The 15499-nt window shown below is 33.7% G+C and overlaps 3 protein-coding genes across 3 annotated transcripts; 1 reads left to right on the top strand and 2 right to left on the bottom strand.

Moving 5' to 3' along the window:
• Window positions 1-371: 371 nt before the first annotated feature.
• LOC126679026 (aconitate hydratase 1) lies at window positions 372-6744 on the top strand. Its single transcript, XM_050373962.1, has 20 exons — window positions 372-508; window positions 624-728; window positions 831-991; window positions 1073-1165; window positions 1251-1436; window positions 1579-1740; window positions 1916-2060; window positions 2152-2294; window positions 2369-2425; window positions 2555-2634; window positions 2749-2824; window positions 3365-3550; window positions 4191-4258; window positions 4332-4450; window positions 4697-4818; window positions 4986-5084; window positions 5189-5668; window positions 5821-5919; window positions 6017-6259; window positions 6345-6744. Exons 1-20 carry the CDS (start codon window positions 505-507, stop codon window positions 6417-6419), a joined length of 2703 nt encoding a protein of 900 aa, XP_050229919.1. The 5' UTR covers window positions 372-504; the 3' UTR covers window positions 6420-6744.
• Window positions 6745-8421: 1677 nt separating this feature from the next.
• On the bottom strand, window positions 8422-9653 carry LOC126678541 (F-box protein CPR1-like). Its single transcript, XM_050373435.2, has one exon. It carries the CDS (start codon window positions 9632-9634, stop codon window positions 8504-8506), a length of 1131 nt encoding a protein of 376 aa, XP_050229392.1. The 5' UTR covers window positions 9635-9653; the 3' UTR covers window positions 8422-8503.
• Window positions 9654-11500: 1847 nt separating this feature from the next.
• On the bottom strand, window positions 11501-14957 carry LOC126679030 (probable prolyl 4-hydroxylase 10). The gene is made up of 8 exons (XM_050373966.2): window positions 14607-14957; window positions 14429-14525; window positions 13982-14079; window positions 13759-13856; window positions 12789-12918; window positions 12511-12698; window positions 12324-12412; window positions 11501-11843 (listed from the first exon to the last, which is right to left on the bottom strand). The coding sequence occupies exons 1-7, from the start codon at window positions 14801-14803 to the stop codon at window positions 12339-12341; spliced, it is 882 nt and encodes a 293-aa protein (XP_050229923.1). The 5' UTR covers window positions 14804-14957; the 3' UTR covers window positions 11501-11843; window positions 12324-12338.
• Between the last annotated feature and the right edge of the window lie 542 nt (window positions 14958-15499).

Below are 15499 nucleotides of genomic sequence, written 5' to 3'. Positions count from 1 at the left end.
GGATTTTAATATAATTGTTCAAATTTGTAAAATTAATTGACCGAAACTTCTAATTTGTTTTTAATATTGTATTTGATAAGATAATTAAAATTGTCAATATAAAAAATTGTTTTGCCAAAATCTAACTGATTGTAAGTAAAATTATAGATTTTAGAAAAAAAAGTTCATGTTTATTACGAAATCCGTAATATGATAATATCATGTAAGATATTAATCTGGAAATTAGAAAAAATGACAAAGGAACACGTCACGTGAATATCACTTGTCACTTTGTCAGAGTGGGTTGTTGAAAACATTGCACGCAGCGAGTTTTCTTTCAAAACGACCGAGTCGTTTAGTACACCTTTTCTGAATATAGAAAATAAATAAATCCAAACACCGCAAAAAACTATACCACACCACACTTCAATCTCACCGAGCTCTCTGCCTCTCGCTTTCGTTAGATTTCTCACTAATTCCCAGCAATCCGCTCTACGTTTAATTCCGTAATCCCATACCGTAACCATGGGTACATACTTACGCATCAGATTCTGAATTTGTTTAGTTTCATTTTGTGATCCATTACAGGATCTGATGCTGATTGATTGATTAATTTTATATTGTTTTTTGATTGGTTGCTTCAGCGAATGAGAATCCATTTAAAAGCATACTGAAAAAGCTTGAAAAAGCTGACGGTGGTGAATTTGGCAAGTATTACAGCTTGCCTGCTCTTAATGATCCAAGAATCGGTTAGTGCTCAACTTTATTCCTTTTTCAATTTTAGAGATGCCCATTAGTACAAATAGTGGTTGAGGCGCTGATTTGATTGGTGTTTATGCGTTTTATTGCAGATAGGCTACCGTTTTCAATTAGGATTCTTTTAGAGTCGGCTATTCGAAACTGTGATGAGTTTCAGGTTAAGAGTAATGATGTTGAGAAGATTATTGATTGGGAGAATTCTTCTCCTAAACAAGTTGAAATTCCTTTCAAACCTGCCAGAGTACTTCTTCAGGTTCATGGCTTTACTTGTTCGATTCGTTTTATTGCTATTTTCGCTATCCGATTTTGCTAATAATGTTGTTATCTTCTTTAGGATTTTACTGGTGTTCCTGCTGTCGTTGATCTTGCTTGCATGCGAGATGCCATGAACAATTTAGGAGGTGATTCGAATAAAATTAATCCATTGGTAAGTTGTGATTGATGCCCCTCTTGTGTATGTCTATTATGCTCGAACTTGTTTAAGGGAATGACAAATGAAAGTTTTCATGTAGGTTCCTGTTGATCTTGTTATTGATCACTCAGTTCAGGTTGATGTGGCGAGATCAGAAAATGCAGTACAGGCAAATATGGAATTTGAGTTTCAAAGGAACAAAGAAAGATTTGCTTTTCTCAAGTGGGGCTCAAATGCATTTCATAACATGCTTGTTGTTCCTCCTGGATCGGGGATAGTCCATCAGGTGGGGACAATTTTTGCATTATACTGGATGCACATAAGTTGCTTTTGGCCTAAAATTATGTTGCCCGATGAAATAAATATATTCATCAGTTTAAAAAATCCAATTTGTTTATTCATTTCTTGAACTTCAAAATGATTTCCAGGTCAATTTGGAATACCTCGGGAGAGTTGTATTCAACACAAATGGCGTGCTCTATCCAGATAGTGTAGTTGGAACTGATTCACACACAACTATGATTGATGGATTGGGTGTTGCTGGTTGGGGAGTCGGTGGGATAGAAGCAGAAGCTGCAATGCTTGGCCAGGTAATTTTATTTCTGTTACTTTCTGAGCTGGAAACACAGTACATTAATTGATTCGTTTTTATTACCAGTCAAAATTAATGTCCATAAATGAAAGGGTGTTTGGCAACACTTGTCATTCTGTGTTCACCATCAATTGCGGATAATTGATTAATACTGTCTTGGTTTATGCTTACAGCCCATGAGCATGGTCTTGCCTGGTGTTGTTGGGTTTAAGTTGTCAGGAAAACTGAGAGATGGAATTACAGCTACTGATTTGGTTTTGACAGTAACACAAATACTGAGAAAGCATGGGGTTGTTGGCAAGTTCGTGGAGTTTTATGGTACGTCAATCAATACCATTGATCATCTATCAACTTTTATTGTAAATTACTGCTTCTGCTGCTTCATCTCATCTTTGGCTTTGCTGTGCAGGTGAAGGTATGAGTGAACTGTCATTAGCCGACCGTGCTACTATTGCCAACATGTCACCGGAGTACGGTGCAACCATGGGTTTCTTTCCTGTTGATAATGTTACACTTCAGTATCTCAAACTGACCGGCAGAAGTGATGAAACTGTAAGTGATAGATCAATTTATGTTCTATTACACATGGTCATTTCAATTTCTAATTGAGAGAACAAATGATGCAGGTCTCCATGATAGAATCTTATTTAAGGGCTAACAAGATGTTTGTGGATTACAGTGAGGTAAATAATCCATGCCGTCTGCAAATTCTTTTCTTCAGAAAATAGACTCCATGTGCCGTTTTTCTTTCATTGCTTGCTTGTTAACAATATTAACAATTAATTTTCTGCAAATTTGTTGCATGATCTCAGCCCCAGGCTGAGAGAGTTTACTCCTCATATCTAGAGTTGAATCTTGAGGATGTGGAGCCCTGCATAGCAGGACCCAAAAGGTAAATATTTGAGACTAGTAAGCTAAGACCTATAAGAATAATTGGCAAGTACAAATATAGGTTCTATAAATTTTTTTCTTCTTTTGCACCTCACAAGTGGAAGTTTTTTTGCAGGCCTCATGACCGAGTTCCTCTAAAAGAAATGAAAGCAGATTGGCATTCATGCTTGGACAGTAGGGTCGGATTTAAGGTGAGAATGTTGCTGACTTGGAAAAGGCTAGATAAAACTGTCTTTAGTACAGAGTATACCTAGATAGATTTTTCAGCATCTGTAAAATTGTCGGACTGCATGGGGATTTCTTATAGTCTCTATAACCTGAACAATACTGGATCATACCCTGATCATTTGAGATGGAGGCTACTTAAATTCTACTTTTCTTCTTTTCTATGGTTTCTCATTTCCAGACACTGCATGGGGATATAAAATTGTTGACTATAGCACTTGCTCTGAATGAGAAATCACATCTCTCTCATTTAAGACCAAATATCCAATGTAATTAACACAACTCTTGACTGACAAAACTGATTGCTTTGTAATTCTTGGAAAATATGGATTATGCAGTTGTTTGTTAATTTTTATTCAAGTGTAAAAGCAAGGGATTTATTCATCTCAAAGTGAATGCGTATGTACTTGTATAATAGCTTTATTTTTGTCTTATAATGGTTCGCATGGTTCCTTGTACCCCAGCGAAACGCTTCTCCCTCATCTGTATTCTTCTCTCTTTTCCAGGGATTTGCTATACCAAAGGAATCTCAGAGCAAAGTAGCAGAGTTCGATTTCCATGGGACCCCTGCACAACTCAGACACGGTGATGTTGTTATAGCTGCTATTACTAGTTGCACAAATACATCAAACCCAAGTGTAATGCTTGGAGCTGCTTTGGTTGCAAAGAAAGCTTGTGAACTAGGATTGCAGGTAAGATGGTTCATCTTTTCTCTTTTTCTTTTTTCACATTACTGTATGTCATCATGAGAACAACTTGTCAAAAGAGACTGCAACTGCAAGCTTGAAAAGAGCATGATGATATTAAGAGGAACAAATGATGAGTCTGGAACAAAAGTACATTGAAGTTCACTTCTAGAGAGTTGATTTGAAGGAATTAAATCTGATTTTTGGTGCTACGTAATTTGATGAATTTCCGATGTTTTTTCTGTTGAGTTCTCTGCTTCTTTGTTCCATCTTGAGATAAAAACTTTGAATTTATGAAAATCTCTTGTATAACTTCTTAAATCATCCCAGCAATTTACAAAGTAAGATCCCTTTAACTTATTTCTTTTACTTATTTCTGCATATGAAATTTGTGCACAGTATTTATTTTTGTAGAAGTGACTGTGCTGCAAATTTTAGGACTGGTCAATATTTTCTTAAAGGGACAATTTTAAATTACAGGCTTAGCTTTTTTTTTTCCTTCATCATTTGACATCTTATTAACATCTTATCCAGCTGTTTAAAATATGTGTTACTAGGATGTTGTGAATGGAGTGGAGACATCTATACAAATTGATAGACTTGTTAAACAAAATTTATTTCTATTAAGTCTCTCTTTTTTCATCAGGTCAAACCATGGGTTAAAACAAGTCTTGCTCCAGGCTCAGGGGTTGTTACCAAATACTTGGAAAAGAGGTATATCTAGATTCCATATGATAGAACTTAAACCATCTTTGATATATGACTGAGTTGTACATCGCCTCTACAGTGGCTTGCAGAAGTTTTTGAATCAGTTGGGTTTTCATATAGTTGGTTATGGATGCACCACCTGCATTGGTAATTCAGGTGATATTGATGAAGCAGTGGCATCAGCTATTACTGAAAACGGTAAATGATTTTTATGCATAGTATTCCTTACTCTGCCTAATGACTGATCCATGTCTATAAATGTGCATCCTAAGGAAAATAGTGTTAAGCTTTTCCTTTCGCCCCTAAATGGAACTGACTCAAGAATTTCATTCTTATCGGTTTTGCAACTGAAACTTTGTTGAATTAATAGGAACCATGCCTTTTCATATAAATTCTTTGATAATCTCTGTAACTTATAATCTTGTTGATCGCATTTCTCTCCAGATCTAGTGGCATCTGCTGTATTGTCTGGGAATCGGAATTTTGAGGGTCGAGTACATCCTTTAACAAGAGCTAATTATCTTGCCTCTCCTCCACTTGTGGTTGCCTATGCGCTTGCTGGAACGGTATTCATCATTTCTTAAACACGCAAATGCACATGTTATTGTCTCAGCCATAAGTTCACACGATACTAGTGTGCATGTTAGATGCTGTCTGGACATCATTCTTATAATCAGGTTGCACGTGTGCTTTGGAAATAAAGCATTTATCTCACAGAACTTTTATGCTGCAGGTTAACATTGATTTTGAAACAGAACCAATTGGATTGGGAAAAGATGGGAAGAAAATATATTTCAGGGATATTTGGCCATCTAATGAAGAAGTTGCAAATGTAAGCTATTTAACACTCAAGATTCTGATTCTAAACTGTTGTTCAGGCTAAAAGGTTAGGTGTCTTATGGTTGGTCATGTTTACTATTCTTGGATGGACAACAGGTTGTCCAATCAAATGTGCTCCCAGACATGTTCAAGGCTACCTATGAAGCAATCACAAAAGGAAACCCCATGTGGAACAATTTATCTGTACCTTCTGGCACTCTCTACTCATGGGATCCAAAATCAACATACATACACGATCCGCCATATTTCAAAACCATGACCATGTCACCCCCTGGACCACATGGCGTCAAGAATGCCTACTGCTTGCTCAATTTTGGGGATAGTATTACAACTGATCACATTTCACCAGCTGGTAGTATCCACAAAGACAGTCCTGCTGCTAGATATCTCATGGAACGTGGTGTTGACAGAAGGGATTTTAACTCTTATGGAAGTCGCCGTGGTAATGATGAGATTATGGCAAGAGGCACCTTTGCCAACATTCGTATTGTCAACAAACTATTGGGAGGAGAAGTTGGACCCAAGACAGTTCATATCCCAAGTGGAGAGAAGCTCTCTGTTTATGATGCAGCAATGGTATTTTTGTCTAATTTAGCTGTTCTGTTAATGTATAATTGTGATGTGCATATCGAATTCGTATCTCCAAAGCAATTGACAAAAACAGCATTGAATTTTGTTTTTAATCTCTTAGGATCTCATTTTTTTGGTTTGTTCTTTTCTATTACCAGAGGTACAAGAGAGAAGGGCATGCTATGGTTATCTTGGCCGGTGCTGAGTATGGGAGTGGAAGTTCTCGTGATTGGGCTGCCAAGGGTCCAATGTTATTGGTAAATCCTTACCAGCATGTTATTTCATCCAAACTCCTGATTTAATTTGAGCATCTACAGTGTTTTATAAGGCTATAACCCCTTGTTATCAAATCAGGGTGTAAAAGCGGTGATATCTAAGAGCTTTGAGCGAATTCATCGCAGTAATTTGGTTGGCATGGGTATTTTACCATTGTGTTATAAGACTGGTGAGGATGCTGAAACACTTGGATTGACTGGTCATGAGCGCTACAGCATCGATCTTCCAAGCAGTGTTAGTGAAATTAGACCCGGTCAAGATGTCACAGTAACAACAGACAACGGCAAGTCTTTCACATGTATTTTGCGTTTCGATACAGAGGTATGTGAAATAATCTCATCATTGTTACAATGATTGCTTACTTTTGTCAAATTTATTTTACTCATCTCGGGTTTCTTCGTTGCAGGTGGAACTGGCATATTTCGATCATGGAGGCATTTTGCCATTTGTCATTAGGAACCTCATTCACGCCAAACACTGAAATGGCAACAAATCAGTTTGCAACAAGGTTTGTTTGAAGATGTTTGAGCAGATGAGTAATAAAACAGGACCAGCTAAAATGTTAGCTCTCTCTTTTAGTACAGAGCCAGTCAGATTATGAATAAATCAAGAACTGAGGTTGGATAATTGACACGGAAGAAGAATAATTCCATGTTGAATCGGGTCACTATCGATAGACATTATAAATGCTAGTTTTTGACTGGAAAAGGCTATCTAGTTCCTTTATAATTTGGTTAGAAATGTGAAATTGAACCAATGATTGTAATTTTTCTAGCTATAAATTCATGATTGCTATTTATCTTTCACTATTTCCTTTTTAGTGATTTATAGCTTAATGCGTGATCAAAAAGATGATCAAAAATACATTTTTGCTTTCTTTTCAAAGATGATTAAAAAGCTGTAATGTTAATCGTATCTCGTGTTCATAAATTACAATAAAGTTCGCAAAAAATTGAAATAAATTGAATAATCAAATGGATAGATTTAATTAATTATAATTCAAAATTATAAAAAGTAACAATTTTAAGTTGGAAAAAGGTCATATACGCCACTAATGTTTGACAATTTTAACCGAATGCACACCCCTAGTAATGATTCCCATTATTTGTGTTTGTTTTGTCAAATTATTGTAGGGAATGAGAATGTGATTACCCCTTTAATGGAAATCGCACATTTCCCCCCTACTCCATGCGAATGAACTTCTGAGAATGAGAATTAAAATTTAACAAAATATTTTAATAATAAATAATAAATATATAATTATTAAAAAAATTATTTTTAAATATTTATTTAAAAAAAATATACTTAAAATAATAAAAAAATCTTTTTTAAAAAAATAATTTTGTTAAAAATTAATATTTTTTAAAAAATATTTTTAATTTTTATTTTAAATAAAAATTATTTTTTATGTACAAAATATTTAGAAAAAAAATAGTTTTAATAAATAAAATGTTTTTTTATTAAAATTACCCATTTCATTCCTACACTAATTTTGAACCAAACAACAAATAACAAAAATTATTTCCATTCCGATTTCCATTTCCAACCTTAAACCAAACAGCTTCTAAGACTGTAACCTTTTAATTTGTTTATATAAGGCTTAATCACCAAAAAGACTCCACCTTTTAATCCATTTTCAGTTGCACCCCGACGTTGCGATTTTGTCCAATTCACCCAAATTCGCACATTTGAATTTCAATTTCACCCCAAATACTATATTGATCTCTTTTTCATTTGGAAAAAAATTAAAATAATCATTCATTTTTGACTTTTTATGTGAAAAAGAGTTAAATAAGTACTTTATAAGGGTTTTATAAATCTTTTTCAAGTGAAAAAGAGTCCAATTTGATTTTGAGAGTGGAATTGGAAACCAAAGGTGTGAATTTGAGTGAATTGGACAAAATTATAATGTCGGGATGCAACTGAAAAAGGCTAAAAGGTGGAGTGTTTTTTTTGGTGATTAAGCTTTTACATAATCATGTGTAAAAGCGGCGATATCTAAGAGCTTTGAGAGAATTCATCGCAGTAATTTGGTTGGCATGGGTATTTTACCATTGTTTCAAGACTGGTGAGGATGCTGAAACACTCGGATTGAGGGTCATGACATGAGCGCTACAACATCGATCTGCCGAACAGTGTTAGTGAAATTAGAGCTGGTGAAGATGTCACAGTAACAACAGACAACGAGAAGTGTTTCACATGTATTTTGTTTCGATACAGAATAGAGATCGTCATTATAAATACAAAGCTAAACGGAAACACACGATCTCAAGATTCAACTGAAAGGCGCAAGTCTAATGCTATCTAATTATTCATTTTGTTTTAAAAGTTGATGGTTTTATTTGTAGTGGTGAAACAAGTTATTTACTCAAATTAGCATAATAAATATGAAATTCAGCGAACAAACGTATAAAAAAAATATACTACATAAGAGAAAATTGACATACAAAATATGAAATGAGTGAACAACAAAAAAAGGCTATAGTAATAAATAAGGATAATTGATAACATGTTGTTAATTAAGGTCTTGAAACTGGAAATCCTTTAAAACAAAATAGATGAAAATCAATTTGGTGAAGTTAAAGTCCTAATATATGCAAGTCCTGTCAGCAACTCATCCTCTTGGAGTTCGGCAATCTTAACAAATCTGTAGTCTTCTGCCTCGAAATTATTTATAATCAAAATGTAAGAAGAAAAGCCGAAATTGTTATGAATTAGGAAAACTGTTTCGTTCATATGATCAAGGGGTAATAGAATTGAAGAAATCAAAGTTGGATAACGAGACATGTTTGGTATGGTAATGAGCTTGGTCCACGAGCTCGTCACTCCAAATTCTTTCATTAACCAGACCGTCATCATTGAACAATTCGAAAAGGCGGTCTCTGTTAAACAAAGGCATCCTTGCAAAACACCCAAATTCAGACGTCCATAATTATGGCAATTCCTAGGATGTTCCATCTCTGTGGTGCTCTCGTTTGCTAAGGAAAAACAAACAATCTTGGCCGACAAATATCTTACCACAGAATGTTGCAAAAACGCCAGAGATCCGTTTAAACTTACGCCATTCTCTAGGCGGTAACATTTAAAATCTTTAACCTCCCGCCAACAATTTGTTTTCAGAGAAAGAATCATAACGTCTTTTAATCGGTTCCCATTTAGAGGTACAAACAGCACCTTGTAGTCGTCGGTTGATGAATCATATCCCAAGGCAGCACTTTTGGATGGATAATCACATTGAAGGGGCGGCAATTCACGACGCTCTCTAGTAGAAGGGTTCCATAATGTTAAGTGGCCAAAATTATTATACTGATTTCTCGTAAGTAGCAGGCCATCACAGGAACACAAAATCATCCCGTCGCATAAATGTAGGGGACGTCTGAAGGGCAATTCGATTTGCGAAGAATCTCCTGAAATTATATCATCAAAAAAGGTTGCATCACAGAAACCGTAATAGTAAAGGAGATGTAATTGTTCAGATAGGACTTTTCTGATATGCATTTTGAGAACTAGTACCAGATTTGCAGATTTGTGTGAATGAAGGAGATGTAATCTTTTGAAGTGCGGATCAGAGATTAGAGAGTACCATGATTTTGAGACACACTTAAAACGTAAGACCGACTTGACGGGGAGATGCGACAATATACAAGAAACAACATCTATGGGCAACTCTGCTGCTATTCTTCGGAGATTCTTCATTGCCGCAAATACAAGGGTTTGGTTAGGGTTTTTACTTTTTATATACAGAGAGATCGTCTTCTTACGAGTTCATATATACTAGGTTCCTAGGCTGTTTTGCCAGGACCTTATATATATATATATATATATATATATATATACATACTTGGATAAAATCCTTGTTTCGCTTCAGGCTGAGCTATTTTTTATTGAAATAATAAATAAATTAATATTTAATTGCAAAACATATTTTAACGCGGTAATTAAACATTAATTAATATTGAAGTTGCGTAAGTAATAACACAAATATTACTAACAACAACAATTGCAATAATAATAACAATAATTGCAATAATTTTGAGTCAAACTTAATCCTTTTAATTAATATTTCAAAAGTGGTGATGATTTTTCAAAAATAAACTGCAGCGGAAAAATCTCATATATGTCTTTTGACATCGTAAAAGAGTTGGTTGTTGGTGAAATCAACTAAGTTCAACGTAAGTTAAACCAAATATTTCTAATGTTGCATTTCCTCTTTCATCTTTTGGCGATATAATTATTTTGTTCCCGATAAATAATTCATAATAAATAAAAAAACAAATTATTTTTAAGTCCTCAACATAAATTATAATGTTTATATTCATCCCTTTTATTTGAAAATCAAATGATATATTTTTCAATTTTTAATTTTGTTAACTTGTTAACTTTTTCGTTCAATTTTGATGTTAGTCAACTAAGTCAGAAGACTTAACTATAAATATTTAAAGTTTAATTTGGTCTTTAAACTTATATTTTTAATATGTATAAATAAAATTATATTATTATGAAGTTGAATATCTTAATAACTTCAATTTATTTTTTTGAATATTTGTTAACATTTAATTTTTTTGAAAACTAGAATTTTGTTGTTTGTTATTTTAAAAAAGTAAATGAAGTATAATTTTTTTGAAAAACTTTAATTGAAACAGATTATTTTAAAATAAGATTGAAATTTAATTATTTTTAATTATTTTTTTAATTTAATTGACTAACACTAAAAAATAAAAATACTACAAATATTAACGTAAATAGAACAGAAAATCATATCATATGGTTTTTTTTTTTTTTAAGTCTATCATATGGTTTTTTAACAATATGGAAAAGTGTGAATAATAAAATATCTAAAAAAAGTCTTAAAATAATTTTCTTTAAAAAAATTGATCATAAATTAAAGTTTTAATATGATATTTTGTGTTGTTGCCGGCTAATATATGTCTTTTAAGTGTTTATTCCTTTTCCAACAGTGGCAATCTGTTTCGCATTTATTATGACGAAATAAGAGGGGTATAAAAGGAATCCAAAAATCAATCAATTTGTGGAACCAACTTTAGTTTTCCAGCAAGGGCAACATTTTAGCATTAGGACAGAAATCAAGAAATCAAGAAAAAACGTTAAACTTGCCAAAGTGCAAGACAACATCCACTTGCCAAAGTGCACGACATGTTCATGGAAATATAAAGTAAAACATGATTTAGGTAAATTTTAGCAAACCCATTTGCATAAACTTCAGTTTGATCCTGAGTTCAAACTACTTTACTTAACTGTTAAATCGAATTCAAATATCAAGATACTCAGACTCGACAGGCTTATGAGCCTAATCAAAATTTAAGTTTTATTTTTTTTATACAAATAATTGAATCGAAACGGCCTGAACTCAAGTTCTAGCTTAGGACTTGGCTCAAACACACCTTAGTTATAACCAGAGCCTTGTAAGTCATGCATATGCAAGAAAAATGCAGTAACAGGAATTTGATTCAATAAGCACATGTGCATAACATGCCCAAGTGATAAATAAAACACTTTCTGAAGCATTACAAAGATTTAGTTAACGATAAGTCCTCCATTAAATACAAGTAACTAGAAACATTATTTCTGGGTGAAAGAAACTTATTAGGGGAAGAAAACAAATATCGAGCGAGTTACAAAATCATTCACAAATGATGTATATGTATCAGCAGCAACTCAAGTTCTCATATTCTATCTCTGCTGTAACCATAAATAGAAACTAATTTGATCTCAACTTCAATGAAAAGGCTCCAAAGTTGCTATTGTGGAATGTCAAAATTATTCCTAGGAATGTGTGTAGCTGTTTACAAGAAGATTACACATTGATTTTGAACTCACATTTGCTTTATAGCCTTTTCTTTTAGGAGCGGCAGCTTACAATTGAGATGCTTAATCATACAATTAACTGCACAGAAGAAATGAAGAAATGTTAAAAGACTAATCCGTGATGTATACAGTGCACAGATGCTTTAAGAGACTAATACGTGTTAAAAGATTATTTAATGATGTGGGGAAATTCTATTGATTGTCTACGGATGACGTGGCAGACCTAATAGTGTTTTTCCAAAATTGAAGAGCAGAGCGATAACTAGTTTGGTATATGGTATATTATGGTTTGTTAATCTCACTATTAGTTCATGTAATTATATCTTTATTAATGAAAAAAAAATGGTATATTATGGTGCAGGGTAATCCCATATATATACAAATCAACTATAATACTTATTACATAGTTTGGTTCACAGAACCATTCACTTAAAAAATGAAAAATGCTTGTCATTAATTCATTATTGAATTGATAAGAAATCAAAACATAAGTTGAATAATTATTAATGAATTGACAAAGTAAGAATGATGTTCCCGATTGAGAGTACTTGATACTCACCTTTACGACCATAACTCAGATTTTGTACTCATTCACACGCATCCACTTGGTAGCCGACCACTTGTTCCCTTTAATCACAGCACAACCACCTGAGAAAAAAAATTGAACTCATTAACCAATTAAAAGTTGGATCACTCGATACAGCAAGCAAATGAACTTCCATTGGTATCTGATAACTGTAACTAACCGTGCAAACTTGAAGGGTCGAGAGAGGCATCAGGATTCATGCTCCAGAAAAGCAACGCATCACCCATTTTTGGTTTAACAGAAAGTCCCTTTTTTCCACATTCAGACAACTCGTTCCACCATGGAACTGCACTAAAATTCCCTTTGGCAGCAGGAAAGACAGTCTCACCCCCTTCTTCAACATCTGAGCTGCACATAATAGTTAAAAAACATATCTACAACAAAAGAAACAAAGAGCACTTGTACAAAACACACTATAACTGAAACTTTCACACTCACAGATACATAAGAACAGTAGCTATGCGTTGACCCCCATTCCTCGTATTGAACTCATCACTGAAGTAGTCAAAATGAGGCTCATATTTTTGCCCAATTTCGTAATGAAGAACCTGAAGTCCTTCCCCATGCTCTGCACATTACATTGTCTTTAGCAAAAAATCATAATTGAATTGCTTAGCCCCATAAAAGATATATCAATAATTCACCTAAATTAGAAGAGAAAATGCAAAATTCAGGAAAATGTACACTTGATTAAATTCCTAACTATGTGTATTAAGGTGAATCCAAAAATGGCTTTAATATGGTATATTCCAGATGCTGTATTAAAGCTCATTTCTATCCACCTGCTTTGATTTTGCAGTACAGTATACTTTTACACTTTTACAGTAAGTACTAAATTTTATATAACTGAACATAGAGTGGTTATCCTAAAGATGTTTCCACAAGAGACATAATTTGATGGCCGCAGCATCACCTGTTCCATTGTCCCACCTGCTTTGATTTTGCAGTACAGTATACTTTTACACTTTTACAGTAAGTACTAAATTTTATATAACTGAACATAGAGTGGTTATCCTAAAGATGTTTCCACAAGAGACATAATTTGATGGCCGCAGCATCACCTGTTCCATTGTCCCACTATAGGATGTTGGCATATATATATAAGTAAGCAAGGACAGTACATCAAATAGAGGCTAAGGAAGCAAAATAAGCAGTATTTGAGTTGAGCATCGTAATTTGGCAGATGTAATAAAGGATGGAGATGATCATAATGGTTCCAGACTTCCAGTCAGACAGTATTGCAACTTGTAACATGGTTGAATGAAGAACACGAGTTAAAAGAAAGTAGTGATAAGTGCAACCAGTTATCAGAACCAAGATAGTGGCCATGGACAGTAAATAATGATGAACTCAAAAGAGGACTGCCAACATATGTAAATAATAGATATGTGGAGCTTAAACTGCATACCTACAGGTATGAAGGCGAAATCAGCAATCCTTTGCTCAATTTCCCTGATCTTTTTGTCACGACCTCTTTGAAGGAAAGTGCCAGAGCTTGTTCGCACTCTGCATATCAATAACTTGCACTATGAGCAAAGCAGGAGCAAGATGATGACATGAAGTTTAGTTAAATCTTCCATCCTACATCGAACCTAACTGGCATAAGAAAAAAAAGACACAGAAATTCTCACCTGCTGTCTTTACTTTTTCCAGTTTCATTATCAACAACAGTAGACTTTTGCATATTAGGCTTGGCAAGATTTATCAGGTACTCGCATTCCTCTTTGGTCTGCCCAAAATTATCAAATCCAATTTAGTGACCCTACATTAAAATATAAGCATACTGAAAGAAAAAATATTTTCAATCTAAATAATTACACAACAATGCATCAATATTCACAAATCATTTGTAATTTTGATATTCAGCATAAGATCCAAATCAAGAAAGAAACAGTTGACTTATAAACAAGAGAATTAGAACTTCAGCAAAGAATCAAAAATTGAGCAAAGAGTGCACTTAAGTTACACATATAAATTCAATTAAATTACAATTTTTACTCTTTCAAACAAATCTCACAAGACAAATGACAAATTAGACATCAAAATATATTTTCTTGAAAATAAAATATAAAACTGACCAAGAAATTATGATAAACAAAAGCTCTAGGCTCCCAAGAGATGACTTCAGCCCATCTCTCTCCTTTGCCACCATCATCATCATAGTCTCCATCAGAACTGCAACAAATGAAAACAAGAATCAAAAAAATAAATTCACAAATTAGACAGCAATAAGCAGCGATTCTTATTGATTTTGACCTGAGGTGTGAAGTATGAACAATAGAGCTAAGATCGTTAGCTTTACGTGAAGAAGAATTGGTTCCGGGAATCGAAAGAATTCCGAGAGCTAACAGAATTAATATCACGAATGTGAAGGTTAAGAGCATTGTCAGTATCATCGTTGACGATGATGATGATTTTCTCCCCGGTAACCGCGAATATCTCGCTTTTGCCATTTTGATTTTTACGTGTTTGTTCAGGATTCGATTGCAATTCTTGAAACCCTAATTCGAGGAATGAATTCTTCTTTTAATTTTGAATTTTGGAGTTACTGCTGTTCAGAAACTGATCATGGAAGAATAAAAAAATTCAAGATCTAGCTAAAGAAGACTTGTCTTCACAAACGCGCTTTACTCTTAGTACTATTTTATTTAATTATATTTACTAATTAAGATTATTGATTTTTTTTTAAACCAAATGTATGTAACCAAAAAAGACTTGTACATCTTAAGTAGGGGTGAGCACGGTTCGGGGAAATCCGGGGATTGATAAATCTCCGGAACCAAACCAAAAGTCGGGGATATTAAAAATTGGATATCCGGATCCGTACCAATAATCGGTTCGGTTCGGAAATTTTATTTTTCGGTACGGTTCGGTACGAGGATTAGGTCCTAATGGTTCGGTACGGTTCGGTACGAATATCACTAAAACCACGGATATTATTTTATTTAAAATGTGATCTCTACTATATTATAATATATGATTTTGACTTTTAAAATTAATTAGCTACTCATTCATTCATATTTTTTATATTTTCAACTATTACAAGTAAATAATCATCAATAAAATAAAAAGACACAACATGTATATTATCGTTCGATTTAATATTAATTTTTTGATTATTTGATAAGGGTACTTTTAAATATTCTCAA

The sequence above is a fragment of the Mercurialis annua genome, linkage group LG4 (assembly GCF_937616625.2).
Source record: "Mercurialis annua linkage group LG4, ddMerAnnu1.2, whole genome shotgun sequence".
In the NCBI taxonomy this organism is placed as follows: Eukaryota; Viridiplantae; Streptophyta; class Magnoliopsida; order Malpighiales; family Euphorbiaceae; genus Mercurialis; species Mercurialis annua.
Note: the sequence above shows the minus strand (reverse complement) of the source record. Positions and strands in the feature narration are given on the sequence as shown.